The sequence below is a fragment of the Gymnoscopelus braueri genome (assembly GCF_963280865.1).
Source record: "Gymnoscopelus braueri genome assembly, chromosome: 8".
Taxonomy (NCBI): domain Eukaryota; kingdom Metazoa; phylum Chordata; class Actinopteri; order Myctophiformes; family Myctophidae; genus Gymnoscopelus; species Gymnoscopelus braueri.
Window position 1 is genome coordinate 46,884,941 of NC_137609.1, and position 22,741 is coordinate 46,907,681.

Below are 22,741 nucleotides of genomic sequence, written 5' to 3' on the forward strand. Positions count from 1 at the left end.
ATGTCATGTGAAAGCTTACATTCTGTACTTTCATTATCTGTAAAAAGCTAAAAAAAAAAAACACTGTGCTGGTTCACTTATATCATAAACATTAATTGAACGTGATCGTTACTGCTATTGCATATCCATTGCAAGGTAATCTATGCTCTTTGCCCCATCTTCAGAAAGAGAAACACACACCTTAGCTAGCCAGCAAGCTTACAGGTATAGAATCCTATGAGCTAATCATGTTGCACAATATTATCAAAGAAGGTTTGGAAATGTGTGTCTGGTCGATGATTATCTGCTGTTAACGTTAGCTCCAAGCTAACTGTGCTCCTACCAACAAATGTTTTGCATTAGCGTGTGAACGTGAATCGATTGGATTTTATTGAAGACAATTAACCTGATCAGATTTAAGATTAATTAATAATAGGTGGGCAATTATAGTAGCCTAGATGTAGCTTGTCAAGCGAACAGTTCAGACTAGACCTATGAACCAAGATTAGTATGATGCCATGCAGATTACGTCCTTGACATGTCAGAACAGCTCACAAGCTGTAGGTCTGTTGGTTCAACAGCTGGCCTTCCCCCAACACCTCAACGAGCTTCAAGTAAAGATCAGAGCTAGTGCTCCATTCCCCTCCCTCTGCACCTTGCATGTTGGCAGCAAACTGCAGCCTGGAAGCACAATTTAGTCCATAATCTCCCTCGTTTTCTCACAGTGGTGGAGTTTCGCCAATCCTCTAAAACGAAATGTTTACTGTTTATATGGTAGAACTGGTAGTAACTAAAATAGCTTTTGTTGTTCTTTATCCTGTACAGTTGCAGAGCAACAGCAGTACCACCCGTCTCCTGCTGCCTTCATGGCTCCACTTGTCACTGCTCTGCAGTCCTCACAGAACAGCTTTAACGCGCGGACCCAAGATGGATCTGATGACCATTTGGACACTTGTGATGACTGTTCGGATAACAGTTCGGACTCGTCTGACTTGTCTCTTGATGTCAAAACATATGATCCTTGCGAGGAAAATTCAGATGACAGTGATTGGATGGAGGACACCCTAGTGGCCACAGAGGCACACGCCCAACTTCCAAGAGATGCGACAAACGTGACAGACACACACCTCGGCAGTGACTTGAGAAGTGAACTTCCTCCCCTACACTCACCAGTTAAAATTGGCATTCGCACACGTGCAAAAGGTGTGTCCATTCCTGCTGTCGGCAAGAAAGAAGACGGATCTCGGAAGTACAACAAAAGACATTTCTGTTTGTTTTGTGGGTTGGCTGTCGTAAAGATCGCAAGGCATTTGGAGCGTGCTCACAGCAAGGAGTGCGAGGTAGCAAAGGCGCTCAGTTTTAAAAAGGCTTCAAAACAAAGGCGAGTGCATTTAGAACAACTCCGAAACAGAGGTAACTTTGCACATAATGCTGACGTTTTGGAAACGGGCACAGGGACACTGGTCGCACGCAAGCAGCCAGGACAAGATTCCAGAGGGCAAGATTACATGCACTGTGTCCACTGCCAAGGATTACTCACAAAAAGTGCACTGTGGAGACACATAAAGAAATGCAAATTTAAACCAGACAGTGACAATCCCAAACCAGGAAGAACTAGAGTTCAAGCGCTCTGTGCCTTTGCCGAACCCTTACCCCGGGGGGTGTCCAAGGATGTCTGGGGGGTTTTCTGCAAAATGAACCAGGATAAAATTGCAGACGCAGTAAAAAAAGACTGGTGCATTATGAAGTATGCGAAGTACCTCTACAACAAGCTCGGATCTGACCCTGATAAGCATGAATACATCTGTCAAAAGTTGAGGGAGCTGGGTCGGCTTATTCTTTATGGTAGTCAGGTCACACCACTAAAGACTATCAGGGAATATGTCATGCCAAAGAACATCCAGCTCACAGTCGAGGCAGTGAAACACGTCGCACAAACCAGTACAAGAAAAGGCTATGCTGTATCACTTCCACCAAAGCTTGGATATAGCCTCAAGAGAATGTCTTTGCTCCTGGAGAGTAATGCGCTAATGGAAGGGGACAAGAAGGCAGCGGAAGAAGCATGCAACTTCCGAAGGATATACGACACAAAATGGAATGAGCTAGTGTCAGGCGAATGTTTGAAGACCCTGACTAAGGCAAAGTGGAATGCCCCTCTGCTCCTGCCCCTGACAGAGGATGTCAAAAAGTTACATAATTACCTGGAGGAGAAGCAGCAGCGGTACGCTGAGGACCTGAAGTCTGCGGTGTCAACTGAGACCTGGAAGAAGCTGGCCAAGGTGACTCAAACACTGATTCTCCTTTTCAACAGACGCAGACAAGGGGAGATGTCAAAAACGCCCCTCTCTGCATTCTTGTCAAGAGTCGAATCGTCAAGTCACGAGGATGTCAACTGTGCTCTCTCTGAGCTGGAGATAAAGCTCTGCAGTCACTTCTCCAGAATAGAACTGAGAGGAAAGGGCGGCAGGAAGGTGCCCATCCTCCTAAGTACGTCAATGGTGGCATCACTTGTCCTGCTCTGTGAAACCAGAAATCAATGTGACGTCCTCGAAAATAACACCTATCTGTTTGCCGTACCGAACGCCATGTCGTTCTTTCGAGGGGCTGATCTTCTCAGAGATTTCGCCAATCAGTGTGATCTCAAGCATCCCGAGGCACTGACATCTACCAAACTGAGAAAGCAGTTGGCAACCCTGTCCACAGTACTGAACCTTAAGAATACAAAGGTTGACCTGCTGGCTGATTTAATGGGCCACAACATCCGAGTCCATAACAAGTTCTACATGTTACCAGAGAGCACCCTTCAGCTCGCCAGGGTCAGCAAGGTCCTGATGGCCATGGAGCAGGGACGGGTTGGCGATTTCCAAGGGAAGAACCTGGACGAGATCCACATTGATCCAAGGGGTATGGAGTTTCTGCTTTATTAAGTCCGTCATTCTGAACTATCACAATGATTCTTAACTCTGTATCCCAGCTTTACCTTTATCGAATTACAACATCCTATACACAATGCCTTGTCTTTAAGATATATAAGTGAAAACTGTTCAAATGGTAATTTTATAAACACAGCAGCAGTTTCAAGTTCAGTTTTGACTTTCTGTTGCAACTATTTCAAGCATTAACAAACATTGACTGCCTGTCCAGCTGGACACACGACTCCTAGATGGGACAGGTAGCTTATATTATACTTTATGAATCTCTCCCACTTGACCACTGGGAGGCACAGGAGGTTTACGTGTTGAAGCATCCCCCCAGGGGGCAATTTAGGGTGAAGTGCCTTGCTCATGGGTACAATAGCAGTGACTCACTTAGTGGACTGACCAGTCCCCTGCTTACTAGCTCAAGACCCTATCCACTGAGACACCGCCATTGTTGCACTGATCTGAAAAACGATTCGATCTGTGGGTCTGATATAAAAAACTAACCAAACTGTGAGATTTTGTATCCATTACAGCCCTATGCTTCAGTCAACTATTATGTGTTTGGGCTTCAAATGAGCATGCCATTGTTAACATTTTATGACTAAATTATTTAAAGCAGCGCTGTATTTTATACCATCTTTTTTTAGAAACTGCCTATGTCGAGGACTTGGTGGAAGGACAAGTGGAGGACATGTGTGAGGAGATCATGGAAGGTATGTGCTTTGATGTATCCATCTTTACAGAAGGAGGGCAAGATGGCGGTGCGGACCGGCAGTCAGGCAGGTGCTGCTGGAGCACACACAAAAAAACACGCCACACTTAATAAGTTTGCCTTTCTACAACAACCCGGTTTGTGTCTCAACCATACACACAAAGTTAATATACTGCAGCGACAGACCACTTCTGACGTTGCTCAAAGAGCGTTTGTTCTATGTTATGTGGTCGTGTTAGTCCTACTGTCTGTGCGTTGCTGTTTTTCAAACCGGACTGATCACCGAGATATTTCTCTCAACACATGGAGCCAACACGCAACCTACTCCACTCTGCTAAACAACGGCCACGCCACTCCACCAACAACAAGCCATAAAAGTTCGACAGGGAGAGTAGAGAGATCAAAGCGATCATTTCGAGTGATCCTCTACTTAACAACAACTCTCCTGTTGGCTGGTGATATCCAGCCGAACCCAGGACCTCACCTGACCGACGGCAGCGGGCCGCTGCCCCTGGGCGCGATGGACTTCCATCCCACTCCTACCGGGTCGGTGTTGGGGGCGACTGACGGCCGGGAGGCGTGCAGCGGGAGACACCAGCAAACGCGGGGAGTCGACGGCAGTGGAGGGGGTGCCTTGGCCGATATGTCCGTAATCACCACGCCAGGAGTGAAAACTCATCATGGCGTGGCGCAATCTGCGCTGCTGGAGGCGCCATGGGAGCACACAGTTCCACCTGTAGCTGTGGCTGCTGTGATGGCGTGCGACGGGGGAAGCCGGCTGTATCCACAGACAGCCATGGCTGCTCTTGGCGTGGCACAGTCTCCGCCGCTGGACGAGCTGAGGGTGCAGGCAGTAGTTCCACCCGTATCTGCGGCCGCAAAGGTGTGCGGTGTGGGACGCTTGTTGTATCCACAGACAAACAGCGGTGGTGGTGGTGGTGAGTACCAAACACCCACCGCGACATCTTCACTGCGCCCCAATAAACAAAAACTAAAGGGACTTAATCCAGCGATCAAGAAATACCGCAAGACGAACATTTTCACAACTCTTAATCATGCTAAAATGATCTGGGACCCAAAGTCCAAACCAAAGGGACTATTGGGCGGACATTTAAACATCCGTAGCGTCCGTGCAAAGAACACTGAACTGGAACACCTTCTATCTGACTCTAACCTGGACTTTCTATGTCTTCCAGAAACATGGCTAAATCAAACTTCTTCAGTGGCAGCTATTAATTTTCCTGGGTATAACATGTTTAGGAGGGATAGACTAGGGGGGAAAGTGGGGGGGGGTGTGTTGATATATGTTAAAAATACAATTAAGTGTAGTCTTATTGAATGGTCACATCATGAAATAGATTTTGAATGTATTGGGCTGAATATTACACTGTCTCCAGAAATGTCTTTTATTGTTATTTGTTTATATAGAGCACCTTCAACCAACAGTCTGTTTTACGACCACCTACAAACTATGCTTCAAGAATGTGATAGTAAAAAGGAACTTTTACTCTTTGGTGATCTGAATTTTAATTGGGCTAACAAATCGGATAGGAAAAAACTTAAGGAGATAACAGACAAGTTCAATCTCACTCAACTGGTGAAAGGTCCAACACGAATAACAAATTCCTCACAGACACAAATTGATTTAATGTTTGCAAATAGGCCAGAGAGAATAACAAAATCATATAATTTGATAACTGGTATGTCGGACCATAACATCACATTACTGGTGAGGAAACTCACCAGTAAACGGTTTGACAAAACCACAAAACCTAAATCCTTTCACCAGATTATTCCAAAAAACGAAATTGAAAATCTTGACAGGGCTCTAAAACAAACTGATTGGTCTAATCTACTGTGTAGTCAAGATGTAGAGAGTGGCAGCAGTATTTTTGTGGAAACTACAAACAGAGTAGTGTCACCCTTCATGAGGAAGGTTCTGTGTAAACCTAGACAAAAAAACACCCTGCCATGGCTCAATGGCGCCCTCTGGCAGCAGATGAGAGAGCGAGATTTTGCACTAAAGAGATCACTAAAATCAGGTTACACCAGTGATAGGCAGATTTTCACAAGTATTAGAAATAAGGTAGTAAGGAATTTAAGGAAAGCAAAAGCTTATTTTTTTATTAAAGTAATAGAAGATGCAAGGGGAAATGGGAAATTGATTTGGGAAACTCTTAATAGATTAACTGGGAGAAATAAGGATCAGAAAACAAAGGAATATGAACTTAAAGTGAACGGAACTTTAATTCAAGATCAAGAGGTGATAGCAAATACTTTTAATAGTTATTTTATAAATTCAGTTAGGGAACTGGCCCAAAGTTTCCCCACTAGAATTCTGACATGTGCCCCTATTAATGATGACAAGCCCATTTTTAGGATAGGAGAAATTACCGAATCTGCAGTGGTTAAGATTATGAGCTCCTTAAGAGACTCAAAAGCAAGGGATGCTTATGACATGGACACAACATTTTTAAAAACACACAAGGATGCATTAGTTTGTCCCATAGTTCATTTGATAAATTTATCAATTAGGCAATGCACTTTTCCTAGCATCTGGAAATCCGCCATTGTAACACCAATTTTTAAGGCCGGTGACCAGACAAATGTGGCAAATTATAGGCCCATTAGTATTCTACCTATAGTGTCTAAGGTGGCCGAGAAATGGGTTGCTCAACAACTGACCGCTCATTTGAATACAGGCCATACTCCTTTGTGTCCACTGCAGTTCGGTTTTCGCTCCAACCATTCAACAGAAACCGCTAACTGCTACTTTTTGGAAAGTGTCAAGTCAAGTTTGGATAGAGGTGGTACAGTGGGTGCAGTATTCCTGGATCTTAAACAGGCTTTTGACACTGTAGACCATTCGGTACTCTTGTCAAAACTCTCTTTCTTTAACTTCTCTACTGAGGCAGTCAGATGGTTTGATTCATATTTAACAAATAGGAAGCAAAGGGTTCGTATTGGTAACAAACAGTCAACATATCTTAACAGTGACATTGGAGTTCCTCAGGGATCAATACTGGGCCCTATCTTGTTCAGTTTATATATTAATGATCTGCCTTCTGTCTGTCCATCTGTCTCCATACAAATGTATGCTGATGACACAGTTCTCTATATACATGCTGAAAACAAACAACTAGCAGCAGAGAAACTAACTGCAGCCATGGTCCATGTATCTGATTGGTTGAGGAACTCATGTCTACATTTGAATACAAACAAAACTGTTTGTATGTTTTATTCACGCAACCCCACAGACAATGTTTATCCTGACATTATCGTCAATGGAAACAGTATTAAGGTAGTATCTGAATTTAAATATCTTGGAATCACATTAGACTCAAACTTGACATTTAAAAAACATATTAAAAATGTAGCCAACACAATCAAATTCAATCTGTCTAATTTCAGGCACATAAGACCATATCTAACAACAGACGCAGCTAAACTCTTTATGCATGCTATGATTTTCTCACACATCACATACTGCTTCACAACCTGGTCACAGACAAATCTAACAACTCTCAAACCCATAGAATCACTTTACAAACAGGCATTAAAAACACTTGATCAAAAACCCAACCGTTACCACCATTGCCGTATAGTTCAAAAGTATAATTTATTTAATTTTGATGGCTTTAAACATTTTGCAGATGCTTGTCTCATTTTTAAGGTTTTAAATGGGCTTGCACCTCCACCACTAAATCAGTTCATAGAGCGAAGAGAAAGTGGTGACAGAACAACAAGGGCAACTACCAGAGGAGACTGTGAGGTACCATTCAGACGGAGTGTGTTTGGTAAAACAGTCTTCTCTGTTAGAGCCTCCCATCACTGGAACAGTCTTCCTACCGAAGTAAGAGAGACCACCAACTATCTAACTTTCAAATTCAACCTGAAAAGATGGCTTAAAGCTAACCAAATTTGTAATCATGAGTAAATTTCGGCTCCATTAATCACTGTCTTCTTATATTTTATTGTATTGTTTTGTCTTCTGTACTACGTCTGCATGTTTTGTATTGTTGACAATGTCTTTTTTTGTATGGATAACTATACCACTTTTTTAACAGCCTGCTCAGGGACTACAGATGAAAATTAGCCAACTCTGGCTAACTCTGGCTCATTTACATGGACGTGAATAACTGACATGTTGATCAATGTGCATTGTCCCTGTCAAATAAATAAATAAATAAATAAATAAATACAGCTCCACATCTTCTATTACATCTTTTATCTGATCCTCCAGCCTTGAAACATTGTCCTGTAACGCCACCATCTGGCCTCTAAAATCCCCCTGCGCTCCTTAGAGCCACCCCCTCTTAGTGCAGGAACCAAAAGTTGACTATACCCCTCCCCGGGGTAGAACAAAACGGGACATCGTTTTTTGGGCGGTGAAACCGCCCCTATATGTGACGTTTGGGATTTGCACCCCCCAACCCTGCGCTGTGATTGGCCACCAGTGTACCCCCCTAACCCTGCACCGTGATTGGCCAATCACAGTCTATTCAGGACTGTGATTGGCTAGTGAAACATGACACATGTGCATAGCCCTATAAATAGGACTATGCACTTAAAAAAAACACATTTATGTTTTTTTTTAAGTTAGGGGTGTACAATGGTTGGTCCATAATATAACTTTTCTTTACGTGAACTTCCATCACTGTGATGACCACTGTGACCACACCGCCCACTTCACACTGGGTGTGATTTTTCATATCTTTATGATGTCCCCTTCATGAAATGGATTGTCCCAAGTTTTACTTTTACTGCAAAAGTCATGAAATTGATCCATGAGGTGACTCACCACATAGGCAAAGAAACGCCTACCCTGAAAGTGGGAGTTACAAGTAAATCCTCTGTCATTTTCTACCTGCTGGTTGTTTTTAGATCATACTTGCACATATGGTCTACAGGTAGTGTCCCTACATCCCAAAACAATCAGAATGCCAATATGTGGTTCTATTGTGAATCAGCAGCCTTTTATACAAGGCCTTAAATAGGCGGAAATAGCAAAAAGTTGACTTTTCTGGGCAATACACACGTCCAACTCTTTATCAGGGGTAGAACTAGATTTGACAATGTTTTTTCATGTCTGTAAGATGTCCTCTTCCTGAAATGGATGGTCAGAAGTTTAACTTTTACTGCAAAAGTCATGAAATTCATCCATTAAGTGACTGACCACTGCAAAATAAAACGCCTACCCTAAAATAGGGCGTTCCTTTCTCATTTTCTACCTGCTGGTTGTTTTCACATCATTCTTGCACAGATGGTCTACAGCCTTTTTATATAAAGCTTTATTATGGGTGGAAATAGCAAAAAGTGGACTTTTCTTAGGAATATTCACATGTAATACTGGTCCTACTCTTCTATCAGGGGTAGAACTAAATGTGACATCGTTTCATTTCATATCTTTAGGATGTCCCCTTCATGAAATGGATTCTAAGTTGGAAGTTTTACTTTTACTGCAAAAGTCATGAAATTCATCCATTAAGTGACTGACCACTGCAAAAACACACCTACCCTGAAATAGGGAGTTGTCTATACAACAACACCTGTACAATGTAGGTAGTGTCCCTAGTACTCCCTACATCCTAAAGCAACTAGAATGACAATATTTGGTTCTATTGTGAATCAGCACCCTTTTATATAATATAAGGCCATATTCAAGGCAGAAATAGGAATATTCACTTGTGATTTTGGTCAGGGGTAGAACAAAACCTGACCTTGTTTTTTCTTAACTTTGACTTGTCATCTAACTATCAACCATCAAACTATTTACATTGACTGCAAAGGTCATGAAATTCTTCAATACAATTTTTGCACCAAGAAAGGGCAGAACTGCCCCCACCTTGCATGAAAAAGGGATCATATTTACCCAGATTGTCTACAGGTAAGACCCCTACACACCAAAGCCACCAGACAAATATGTTAAAAGTGGCTTGTATTGTGAATCAGCAGGGTTTTATAGGCTCTTAGGCCTGGTTAAAGGCATAAATGTCAAAAGAAATTCCGAGTTACTTCTAATCCTGATCTATTAATACTGTAAAATGCCTACAAATACAACAAAATGACTGCTTAATAACAGGGAATACAATTTGATACCATGTTTTTACCCAGCCACTGCATATTCATATGTAATCTATGATTCTGAGGTAGGCCTAATATCTCTACACCTCAAAGCATCAGGAATATATTTCTATAAGCCCATACAACCTAAATGCAGTATGGCTTACTGTAAGTACATGCTGTAGAATACACAACTTTTTGTGTGCCATTCTTAATGAATAATCATCAATCAGCAGCTTATGGAAAACGGTTTGGCCCCAGTCAGTCAGTTCCCCCCACACTGCTCAGAAAAGTAAATGAATAAATGAAATAGAGAATAAGCTGCTGATTGATGATTATTCATTAAGAATGGCACACACTAGTGTATTCTACTTAGCCCATACTGCGTTTTAAGTCTGGCTACCATAGAAGGCTTATAGAACTATATGTTGTCATTCCATCTGTTTTGAGGCATCAGGACATTAGGCCTACCTGAGAAACATCCTTAGATTCCACATGAATATGAAGTGGGTAAAAACATGGTTTCAGAATATATTTCTGTTATTAAGCAGTCATTTTGTTTGCAGGCATGTTACACTATTAATAGATCAGGATTAGAAGTAACTCTGAAAAAAACAACTTCATAATATAATATTTAAAGTTATACAATGCAGAATCCCAAATAACGATTTTTAGCAACCTCTGCTGGTCACTACCGTCACTGCATACAATTTCCGTAATCCTCGATTACCCAGAATTCCATTCGTTTTCACCGGAAGCCGGAAGCGTTTCAAAAAGCGATCTTTTAATTGTTTTATACTATCTACGGATCGTTTCTCTTAGCCAGTGGAGCATTAGTTACCATGAGCTGTGCTTTCTTTTTCTGTTCTTTTTCGATCTTCTAATCCTACATTCTCTTAACATCAGCGTGAGGTTCCTTTTAGTTATTACCGCGATAGTTCCTGGCCAAACAGGAAACCGTTGCGGTAGTTCCTGGGGACGTCGGCCACGACGTCATGACGTTGGCCAGGAACGTCATTTCCCCGGGAAAGTCCCCCCAGTCCACATTCAATAGAAAATATATAAATAAAAGGCTTCCGGGGGTGAAATTCATGGAGTGGGTGTTGTGAAACTTTTGCCACTCACAAAAGATATACAATTTAACTTTAGTTTTGTTGAAAACGTTACCTAGTATTACTTTAACAAGGTCTAGGAGGCTAAAATCCTGCTGATTCACAATACATCATATTTTAACATATCTTTCTGGTTGTTTTGGGTGTTGGGGTCCTACCTGTAGACAATCCGTGCAAATATGATGTAAATCCAACCAGTAGGTGGACAATGAAACAGGATTAACTTAGGTAGGTAGGGACTTTTCTGCATTGTTTTTGTCTTTTTGCAAATGTTCATGGATACATTTAATGAATTTTGACATTTAAGAAAAACTTCTGACCATCCATTTCATGAAGAGGACGAGTCAAAGTTATGGAAAAACAAGATGAGGTTTTGTTCTACCTCTGATAGAAGAGTAGGACCAGTAGGCCTATTACATGAGAATATTCCTCAGAGTCCACATTTAGCTATTTACGCCTATAATAAGGCCTTATATAAATGGCTGCTGATTCACAATAGAACCAAATATTAGCATCCTAGTTGCTTTGGGATGTAGGGACACTAACTGTAGACCATCTGTGCAAGTATGATCTAAAAACAACCAGCAGGTAGAAAATGACAGAGGATTTACTTGGAACTCCCACTTTCAGGGTAGGCGTTTTTTGCCTATGTGGTGAGTCACTTCATGGATACATTTCATGACTTTTGCAGTAAAAGTAAAACTTGGGACAATCCATTTCATGAAGGGGACATCCTAAAGATATGAAAAAACAATGTCCCGTTTTGTTCTACCCCGGGGAGGGGTATCTCAAAAACTAAGGCTCTTTTTGAGGGTTTGTTCCTGCACTATCAGCTTTCACATGCTGATAGCTACTTGGTTAGGTCTTCAATGAAAGCTTCAAAGGCTAATTTCAGTTCCATTATTACTTGCAACCCACCGCCTGGTGCACTGGGTGGCCTGGGGGTGGAAGACTTACTCCTCCTTCCTCCGGCGTGCTTGTCCTTGTTGTCACAAAGCCGTCCAGCATATTTTGAGACAACAGTGCAGCACTGTTAGTCAGCGACCCTGTGTATGGACGTCCGCTGTTGCCCGTGGCAATGTCATGCTGGCTAACTGGCTCGCCTCAACCGTTAGTTGCCGTACACATTACAACACATTTTAGCAGACATTTTCTTTCCACTGTCGCATGCAAAACGGAACACCGGCGATGTTCCTGCCAGGTGCCAGTTTCTCAGGGTCATCAGCTAGGAGCCAACCCTTCATCGATGTTCTCTGCCCATGTATCCTAGTACATCTCCAGGAGCACTTCTTTTCACAACCGTCGCCATTTGAAATCGGCTCCAAAACATATTACAGAGAGAGAGACAGCAGACACTACAGATAGAGAGACAGCAGACACACAATCATATCTCCAGCACCTCTACTTAAAGTATAATGTTCAACTTGTCATTCAATAGAGGGTGAATCGGCACAAGATGGAGAGACTCATTCAGTGGGACATGGACAGACAGAGCCAACGAGAGGTAAGGATATTTGACAATACAGGGTTTTTCTTTTTACGGACCCAGGTGCTGGCATACAAGAAGCTTTGTCGGTCGGTCTGTGGCGTGTGTCATTTCCCACTAGAGTAACTCCGATTCGCACCAAATTTGGTGGAGATGTGTAGCATAATAGGAGAATTGATGCCTGTAGCTTTTCTTAGCGTACCTGTGGCACTTAACAGAATAATGTTCTTCTTGTCATTCAACAGTTGCTAAACGGAGTTGGTCGGCGCCAAATAATGGAGAGACCCATTCAGCAGGAGAGGGACAGACGGAGCCAAAAATAAGTAAGGATATTGGACAGTACATTCTGTTTTTTTGCCCGACCCAGGGGCTGGCAAGGCATACAAGAGGCGAAATAGTGACAAGTGCATTCCATAAACTTCCGCCAATAGAAGGCTATGTGGAAGACCTGGCCTGATGAAGTGAACGAAGGTGGCATAACTCTCTAATAAATGGCTCTGCGTTAAACTATCCACTTAACAGCTGTCATATTTATCAAGTTGAGAGGTAGAACAGGTGCGCATCCTCTGGTAGCTTCTTGGCTCTGGGTGCTCAGCTACAAAAATACTAGTAGAGTAGGAAAACGACCAAATTGGTGGTATTGGCTAGCGGCACTCCAAAAGTCCAAAGACTTTAGCTAATTTTTCCATTTTTATTGGGCTGATGCGTTTCGGCTTTATGCCTTCATCAGAGCACATATTTATCAACTTATAACTGTAACCATGCACCGAGACATGACGTGTTGTGTAACTGCATGCTCTGATGAAAAACTATCCCACAATAGTGCAATGCCTAAATAAAAGTGTTCCTCCCTGCATCCAATCAATCGTCCTCACCATTAGTGCCTCCCTATACACGGCAACACATCAAGGTGAGTAATTACGAAACGCAGAGTAACAATGTGATGCTCTCCAAAACATTCAGCACTTGTGTAGTATACGAATGAAACGTGACTAAACTGGCCAATCAAAACATGCCGTATCTATATCCAGTGGTAGAAATAAATGTAGCTTTTAGTGAACTCCTCCAAAAGAAGCAGTTCCTAAGATGATCAAATTACACTATACTAATCTGTTGTCATTCATTTCTTTTTTTAGTTCGGCGTAGGAGGAAATGGGGACCAGAAGAAAAAGCAGCCGTGGAGAGGCACTTCAAGAACGATATCCAGACTTTTAAAATCCCAGACAAAAGTGCCTGTGAGAGGTGTCTGGAATCAGAGCCAGCCCTCAAAGAGAGAAATTGGAAAGCAATTAAATTTCATGTTAATAATAAAATTGCAGCTTTAAAGAAGTTGTAGAAAGAGGGGGGGTAGGGAGGAGGAAGTAAGTGTGTGTGTGTGTGTGTGTGTGTGTGTCTGTGAAAGGAGATCGTCTTGAGGTTCCACTTAACCCCTGCAGACAGAAGGCAGTTCAAAGTCACTGGTGTGATGGGCTTTTGTTTTGGAGCCCCCTCATTGCATTGTAATTGAGATCCTTGATTTTCCAGTTTGTGATTTTCACTGCAATTATTTATGTTAGAATGTATCAGATTTTGTTGTTGATGCATCAGATGTCTGTGTGATAGCTTTCTCGCTGTTCATCATTTATATTCTCTACACAGAGCATAAATGACACACGGAGCAACTCAGGGAAATAAACATAAGCATACTAAGACTAAACTTGATTTTAAACCTCTAACCTAACACAAAATAAAGTACAACCAAGTCCTAAATTCTCTAATTATTATTATTGTTATTCTCTAATAACTAGATGTTGGCAAGGTTTGGAACTACCCAGGGTGGATAGATGGATGGAAAAAGTGGAAGACATTTACTTCATGGAGAAGGTGACTTATAAAATTAATGGAAAGGACAAGTTATTTGAAAAAATATGGGCTCTCTATCTTGCATATATTTTTTGAAGATTTGTATTCATTTAAACTGTTATTCAATCCATTAAATTGTATTCAGAAACTAAAACAAAATAAAAGAAAATGGAAGACCTATTATCAAAATGACACAATAAAGCCTAACCCCCCCCAGGCAGCGTTTTATGCGGTCTAAAGGTCCTTACACACGGGGTGATTTTTTTCATGCGAATATTACGTTTTTTTTTAAAACCTTATAAAGTCAATGCAAGCTTCCACACCAGTTTCGCGGAGCGAGAAAAGCGTCTTTTAACCCATTAACTGCCAGAGGTATTTTCATATTTTTTTAGCCAGTGCCAGAGTTTTTCATTGGAAAAAAAAAAGTACTCAGGAGCCGAAATATAGACTTTTTAAGTTTTAAGTTAACAAGGAAGTGGATAGGAGTCTAGATCTTCAACTAATCATATTTTTTTTTCTTTTTTTTTTCACTTCACGTAGATCTACGCGATTGGCACGTGGCGGCTTTAAATCGGTTCGCGTAGATCTACGTGATTGGCAGTCAAATGGTTAATTATTCGGAACAAGTCCGAATTTTGCGTATATTCGCATATTCGCCGGTGTGTAACCGCCTTAAAGGAGGAGTTCACCCAAAACATGACTTATTTTCTATCAATTGCACACCTTATGAAGCCTTGAATCCATGGATTCTTTTTTGTTTTTGTCGCATTCCTAAGCTAATAATTTGATTCCCGTCTCCTACCGGCTAATGTATCCGGTAGGAGACACAAAGTAGATTATTTGTGTCTCCTACCGGAAATACACACGGTCATCAAATTATTGTCTTAGGAATGCCACAAAAAAAAAATAATCATGAAATCAAGGCTTCATGGGGTGTGTAATTGATAGAAAATAAGTCATTTTTTGGGTGAACTCCTCCTTTAAGCCTGCGTTCCTTTGTTATCGCCGTTTTAATGTGAAAGTAGCAGATCTACAAGTTCAGACCAGTTTATTTTTTTGTATTGGTACCAGACACAGTAAAACTTAGGCCAGCCTATACTACTTGTCACATTTCTCATGTAGGCTACCTTAATTGTATTTAAACAAAAAACGTTTAATCTGACTGAATAGATTCTTTTGATTATAAGTTCCCGTTTCATGTCAAGGACAGGTAAAGATTGTTCCTCCATCACAGGCTCAGATCCTCGGAGCGTCCGTTCTCCTGGACAAGTCTGGGCTTAACCATTACAGATTATTATCTTTATTAGATGACGCTATAGACCATATTCACACGCCGGCCATGCCACCCCGGTTGCCACGGCAACGGGGTGGCACTTTCAATGTTAAATTCCAAAATGGCTGCCGTGTGAATATGGTCTTTAGAATAGAATCATTCATTTTATCCCGCAGGAGCGAGTGTAATATCTGTTATATCTGAAAGTGTGTTATGGTGTCCCCAGAAAGATAGTAATATCTGAAAGTGTGTTATGGTGTCCCCAGAAAGATAGTAATATCTGAAAGTGTGTTATGGTGTCCCCTGAAAGATGGCAATACCTGAGGAGTATTGAATAGCATTCATTCGGAATATAACTTTTGACATGCGCGAAGTGGTTCCCTCCTACCCGGCTCCACTACCCGGGATGGAGGCAATAGCCCCCTTGTGCCTCCGTGGTGGAGCTCTGTCGGTCGTAGGCAGGCCACTGACACACAACTCCTGTATTTGGAGGTTTGAGGAATACATTTCAGTAATACCTGAAAGAGTGTTCCGTGTCTGTTGGTAAATACACTGTTGAGTTGCACCTCCTGCATTTGGAGGTTTTAGGAATACATTTCAGTAATACCTGAAAGAGTGTTAATGTGTTCCCCAGAAAGATAGTAATATCTGAAAGTCTGTTATGGTGTCCCCTTGATAGATAGTAATATCTGAAAGTGTGTTATGGTGTCCCCAGAAAGCTAGTAATATCTGAAAGTGTGTTATGGTGTCCCCAGAAAGGAGTATTGAATAGCATTCATTCGGAATATAACTTTTGACATGCACAAAGTGGTTCCCTCCTACCCGGCTCCACTACCCGGGGTGGAGGCAATAGCCCCCTTGTGCCTCCGCGGCGGAGGTCTGTCGGTCGTAGGCAGGACGTGAAGCAACGCACCGACTCCTGGCCAGGCAGCGTTGTATGCGGTCTAAGCCTGCGTTCCTTTGTTATCGCCGTTTTAACGTGAAAGTAGCAGATCTACAAGTCCAGACCAGTTTATTTTTTTTGTATTGGTACCAGACACAGTAAAACTTAGGCCAGCCTATACTACTTGTCACATTTCTCATGTAGGCTACCTTAAAGGGATACTTCACTTTCACATAAAATAAACATTAAAAATATATATTAAAAAAAAATGAAAGAAGTTATGGCAAAATAAAGGCCCCCTCACACATTAGTAGGACACTCTAATGCGTGAGGGGGCCATGAATTTTCCATTACTTTTTTCATTTATTTTTAATATATTTTTTAAATGTTTCCCCGACCCGAAAGTGAAGTATCCCTTTAATTGTATTTAAACAAAAAAACGTTTAATCTGACTGAATAGATTATTTTGATTATAAGTTCCCGTTTCATGTCAAGGACAGGTAAAGATTGTTCCTCCATCACAGGCTCAGATCCTCGGAGCGTCCGTTCTCCTGGACAAGTCTGGGCTTAACCATTACAGATTATTATTAGATGACGCTATATCATTTAGCGTCATCTTTATTAGATGACGCTATAGACCATATTCACACACCGGCCATGTTGCCACGGCAACGGGGTGGCACTTTCAATGTTAAATTCCAAAATGGCCGCCGTGTGAATATGGTCTATAGAATAGAATCATTCATTTTATCCCGCAGGAGCGAGTGCTTTTCAGCACCAACCGTGGCCGAAGTAGAGATTTGATAGGTCATTTTTGCACTACTAAGCACGGACATGTGCAAAAGAATGCATGTATTCCAAAAAGAGAGGAGCGTTCGGAATAATGTGTTTCATATGGTAAATTCTGATTGGTATGTACCGATTCAAACAGTATATACCACCCCTCCACTCGGGTCAGACTGGAATGGAATATTTTATTCCAATTGAGGTGTTTACATGAGCATTTCTATTCTGAATGAATTCATTCATTCCGAATATAAGTGTAATAAAACTCTCCATGTAACCGCAGCCACTGACACACAACTCCACTGCATACTCACACACTTAACAGGACACAAGTTTTGATTATTGAATGTACACTCCATGTTGTGAGCTTCATTTATGACTAATCTCACTATAATAGTTCCATCACGTTGTTGAATGGACTGTCTTTACAAGACGGCTTAGTTAGTCACTTGACTTTGCACATTCTGTAAAAAAGAAAAAGAAAAGTGCAACTTTTGTACAGTTGATTTTTTTTTTAATTACACTGTTCCGTGTCTTTGAATGATACACTGTTGAGTTGCACCTCCTGTATTTGGAGGTTTGAGGAATACATTTCAGTAATACCTGAAAGAGTGTTCCGTGTCTGTTGGTAAATAGGCTACACTGTTGAGTTGTACCTCCTGCATTTGGAGGTTTTAGGAATACATTTCAGTAATACCTGAAAGAGTGTTAATGTGTTCCCCAGAAAGATGGTAATATCTGAAAGTGTGTTATGGTGTCCCCAGAAAGATAGTAATATCTGAAAGTGTGTTAGGGGGCACGGTGGCGCAGTCGGTAGCGCTGTCGCCTCACAGCTAGAAGGTCCTGGGTTCGATTCCCACAGGGGACGCTGTGGGCGCTGGGGGCGTGTTCTCTCCTCCGCGTCATCAGTGCCCATACCCTAGGTGGGGTTGGCGAAAGGGCCTTTCTGTGTGGAGTTTGCATGTTCTCCCCGTGTCTCCTAGGGTAGGTACCCTCACAAAAACATGCAGTAATCCTGGTCACTATACTGCCTCCCCCTGGCCAGCCGGGGCGCCTGATGGAGGGGAAGGGAACTGGTTGGAATAACGTGTTCCTTCCACGCGCTACGTCCAACCAGGGAAACTCTCCCCGTCAGGTGACAAGAAGGTCAGTTGGCTCTCATGCATTGAAGGAGGCATGAGCTCGGCCCTGGCCTCCCTAGGTTGGCAGAGGGAAGGTAGTGCCCAGGATTACATAGACAATTGGCACTGGGTGTAAAAAATAGGGTTACAAAATCGTGGGATAAAAATTTAGGTAAAAAAAAAAAAAAAAAGAAAGTGTGTTATGGTGTCCCCAGAAAGATAGCAATACCTGAGGAGTATTGAATATTGCTAATTTAAAGTGATATTCACCTAGCATCACCAAACCTTTCCGCACGGACACTGTGCACTAACGTGTGTGTGTGTGGGGCAGTAATAAAGAAAAAAGGCAAAACTCTTTGTTTCCAGAATTCATGTTGAATAGTGCAAAACTCTTTGTTTGCCCCTGCAACTTTGTGTGTCTGTGTGCTCTATGGCAGGGGTTCTCAAACCTTTTTTATGCCATGACCCCATTTTTTTCACCGGCTTCGAATGCTATCAATGCATTGAATGGGAGATTATCACGTTTTCTCAGACCTTTGAATGGGCGAGTAGGACGGCAACTCGGTCGCTTTAGCTCCCTCGGTGGTCCTTCACGGGGTGACAGTTCGCCTGTGACTGCGCGCCTCCGTCATGGTCCGAAACCAAAACCAAAACCGAAACTGAACTATTTAAGTCATCTCCGTTGGTAGGTCAGTATGTCTTGATAACACCCAATGAATGGTCTGATAAATCGCAGGTAGGTCAGTATGTCGCCTATTTCGCCCATTCAAAGGTCTAATAAAGAGGTGATAATGTCCCATTCAATGCATTGATAGCATCCGAATCAGGTGTTTTTTTGTGGAAATTATTTGATAACTAGTGCAATAACTAGTGCATTAGTGCAATTTCAAAGTGGAAATTAAGAACACACTTATCTTTTGTGCAATTTCTAAGTGGAAATTAAGAATATCTTAAAAATAAAAGCGTAATTGTTGGCCTTATGAATATTTATTAGAAAATGAAATTAAAGCAGTGACTCTGTGCCCCACCTTATTGTCTTTGTGTCCTTAACACTGCTTCAGCCATTTCTTCCCTCCCCCATTACGTAAAGTAGGGGTTGTCAAGCTTATTTATACCAGGCTGCACCACACATGATTTCTACTGCTATTCCAAAGTTTCAATGTCAAAAGTTCAAAGCATAAACTGTTTGTTGCCTTAAATACACATATTTCTTACTACATGCATTTACTATACTGTCATTCCTGCGGATACTGTGTCTTATCTACACCGTTTGCACGCTAATGGCTCTGTGGCCTACTACTGTATATCTAAGTCATGGACCCTGACATGAACATGTTTGTGCTTCTTTCCCCTAATCACTCAACACCACTGCCTACATCTACACTTAAACAACCCATAAAATGTTTCAGTCTACAATTAAAGTCCCTTACAATGTTCTCGACTTTCTTTCCAGAACATGCTGTCTTTGAAGGTGACCCTAACCCATCAATATCCAGCACTGCGGCTTCTTCACCTGTCCCAAATACATGCAGAATGCCAAAGATAAGAACCAACTTCACCAGAAAAAGAAGGAAAACGACGACAGCCCCAGGCGCACACAGACTAGCCCACGCTGCAAAAACACCTGACGAGCGAAGGCGTGCTAACGCAGACGCACAGCGACAAGCTCGCGCTGCGAAAACACTACAAGCTCACGCTGCCAAAACACCTGACGAGCGAAGGCGTGCTAACACAGACGCACAGCGACGAGCTCGCGCTGCAAAGAAAACACACGCTCACGCTGCAAAAACACCAGATGAGCGAAGGCGTGCTAACACAGACGCACAGCGACGAGCTCGCGCTGCGGAAACACCTGACCATCGTGAAAGACGTCAACGTGCAAACACAGACGCACAGCGACGAGCTTGCGCTGCGAAAACACCACAACCTCATGCTGCAAAAACAATACAAGTTGCCATAATGAAGCAGTTGAAGGATAAAATGAAGTCTGATAATATTGTACCGTGCATGTTCAAACCATGTTTAACCTGGGCACTTAGGCCCGGAAACAGAATACCAGACTACACACCCTGGGAGTTTCACCCTCAGAATACCATATAATGCATAATATACATTGAATACCCAACAACTATAAAGAAAACATCAAATGGATGCACCTGGGACGTATCATCGGTGTTGTAGCCTGGGGTCATAGGGTATTTCGGGTCTCGCAACAACACACACCCTCGCCCAGGTGACCCAGCCGGGGTTGATCAAGCCCTGACTTATGTCCCAGTAGTTACCCACGGTCAGTCCTATAGGGAAAGACAGGGCCACTCAGTCCGCTTCTCCGGAAATACTCTGCCGGGACTCTGGGAGGCTCTGGCACATGGAGGGACTAGGCTCTGTGGGTTGTCTCCTGGCCGGGCTCCTCCTTCGTCTCACCAGGTCCAGGACCTGAGCGCTGCACCAGATCCGCTGCAGCACCCCGATCCAAACATTTCCTTCTGGCGTGATGGTCCACTTGCGGCTTGCTTGAATGGCCCTCCTAAAGGCCTCACCGTGGGTTTGTTGGGCTTCTTCCTCACGGAAGACAGGCTGGGGCGCTAATCCATACTGCTCCCGGGATGCCGTCTAAATTCCGGCTGTCACCCGTCTCTCCGACAGGTTTAATAAAGGAGAGGAGCAGAGACGTGTGTTTCCAGTACAAACATATAGTTATTTTATTTAGGCTCAGGGCAGACATTTCAGTACTTTAATAATTTAAAATTGTAAAGGGAAGGTAGGTTAGGAAATATAAGAGTTAATCACAATGGCTTAGATTAGATACATTTAAAATCAAACAACCCAACAATAAACTAATCATGAAAATAATAAGAGGACAAAAACAGCAGGGCTCTGTGCCCTGCTGTTTTTGTCCTTATTATTTTCATCCTCCTCCTGATAAGACAAAAGACAATATTAATAAACTCTGATCAACACAATTTAAAACAAATACAAATATAATATAGGCAGCCCTTTACCTCAAATCAAGAGAGCCACACTAGGAACTAAGAGGCCATGCAGTCATCAGTGCTCCCTGGCTGGTCCATAAGCAACACGCCACTGAACCACCATCAGGAGAGCACAGCAGTAGCTTCGCATGCAAGGCTATTCAACAGGTTAGCTATAGGGGAGGACGCCATGCAGTCATCAGCAGCTCCGCATGCAGACTGGCATACGAGGCTGTACAACAGGTGGGGGGGAAAACAACCTAAGTGCCTACCATCAATGACCTTCTCCCATCTCCCACACCTATGACCCAACACACCACCAGGCAAACATAAGCCAGCCAGCTACACTACTCACGGCCAGGTGCGGCTCCCTTTTATTCAGCCAGGTGTCTCAGCTGTCCTGAATAGGAGTGTTAGGGGGCGCAACACAACTAGGAAAAAGCACAACCCACTACACGTGTTTACATTACTTAATGTCCAATAATATGAGTAAAACCAGAATCCTCAGGCCATGCATAATTGTATAAGCCTTATTGGAGACATTGAGGATAGGGTTTGCCAACTCCCAGAGATTAAAATAAGGGACACCTACTCCGGCAAGCCGCGCAGGAAAAACATATTTTGGAGGGTCAAAACCCCCCAAATGCATAGAAAACTGTGCATTTTGGCACAGTCATACCTATAACACAATACAAACAACAGGTTTACACCTGCATTAGGCTACTACATCACACTTACTGTAACATGGTTGTAACAAGTTCTATTCATACCATAATCACAAGGAAATGAAATGCAATGCTTCAGCCATAGGCTACACCAGATATGTACACTGTGTATGTATGTTTTGCAGTTTTATATTGGCAGTTTGCAAAATGTGAAAAGGTAAATAATAAAAGTTTGCTTTGGAAAACGGTATGAAGTAATGTTCAGTGGGCTATACATGATTTGAACCTCCAAAATGCACCCTTCAACTTACTTATGCCATAATGACATCCACAGGTTTTCTAGCAATTGTTGAAATTAGGCCTTAAATGTGAAATGTTCTACAAGCATGTTCAAATCGGATACAGGATAGGTGGGCACTACTAGGGACATCTGGGCACCTCGATGTACAATTGGCTATTTTGTCCAAAATGTTACAAAATAAAATATTTGAAAAATGGTATTAAATATAATTTGACACTCTTTTGTCTGAAAATAGTATTTTTTAACACAGACTTCCTTGTGTTGCACACTCAAGTCTTCTGGTTGTGCAGAGGAGGCTGTGAATGTTTCTTTCATTCAAGCTGTCTGGAAATGACTATTCGTGAATGGCATTGAGACAGGCTGAATTGGGTCAGTACTCAACAGTACAATACCAGTTCTGCTATGTTTCTCCCACCCGAGCACCCACGTTATCATCGCTTACCAGGTACGTAATATTGGCCATTGTTGTGCTTTGGCTGCCCAGTGCCCACAGTTACATTGACTGAAAATAAACCCTACTCAATTGTGGACTTTATTTGGACTAAACCGAGTTTCAAAGTTGACAAATACATCACTACAGAATAGGAACCACTGGTTAAAATAATTTAAAAAATTGTGAAGCAAG

General features: G+C 42.3%; 2 protein-coding genes across 4 annotated transcripts in view; one reads left to right on the plus strand and one right to left on the minus strand.

Moving 5' to 3' along the window:
- Positions 1–20,945, plus strand: part of LOC308089745 (uncharacterized protein) — a 29,605-nt gene extending 8,660 nt beyond the window's left edge. The window contains exons 5-10 of one of the 3 annotated variants that reach the window (XM_080434644.1): positions 805–2,084; positions 2,124–2,883; positions 3,548–3,613; positions 12,226–12,291; positions 12,519–12,596; positions 19,632–20,945. In XM_080434644.1, the coding sequence (XP_080290770.1) occupies positions 805–2,084; positions 2,124–2,883; positions 3,548–3,613; positions 12,226–12,291; positions 12,519–12,596; positions 19,632–20,278 (2,897 nt within the window). In that variant the 3' untranslated portion in view covers positions 20,279–20,945. Of the gene's footprint in view, positions 1–804; positions 2,884–3,547; positions 3,614–12,225; positions 12,292–12,518; positions 12,597–13,409; positions 14,216–19,631 lie in introns of those variants that run through there. The other 2 variants (XM_080434643.1, XM_080434645.1) reach the window with 2 other exon arrangements.
- gemin5 (gem (nuclear organelle) associated protein 5) overlaps positions 1–22,741 on the minus strand; it is an 851,612-nt gene that overhangs the window by 289,634 nt on the left and 539,237 nt on the right. The window lies entirely within an intron of this gene.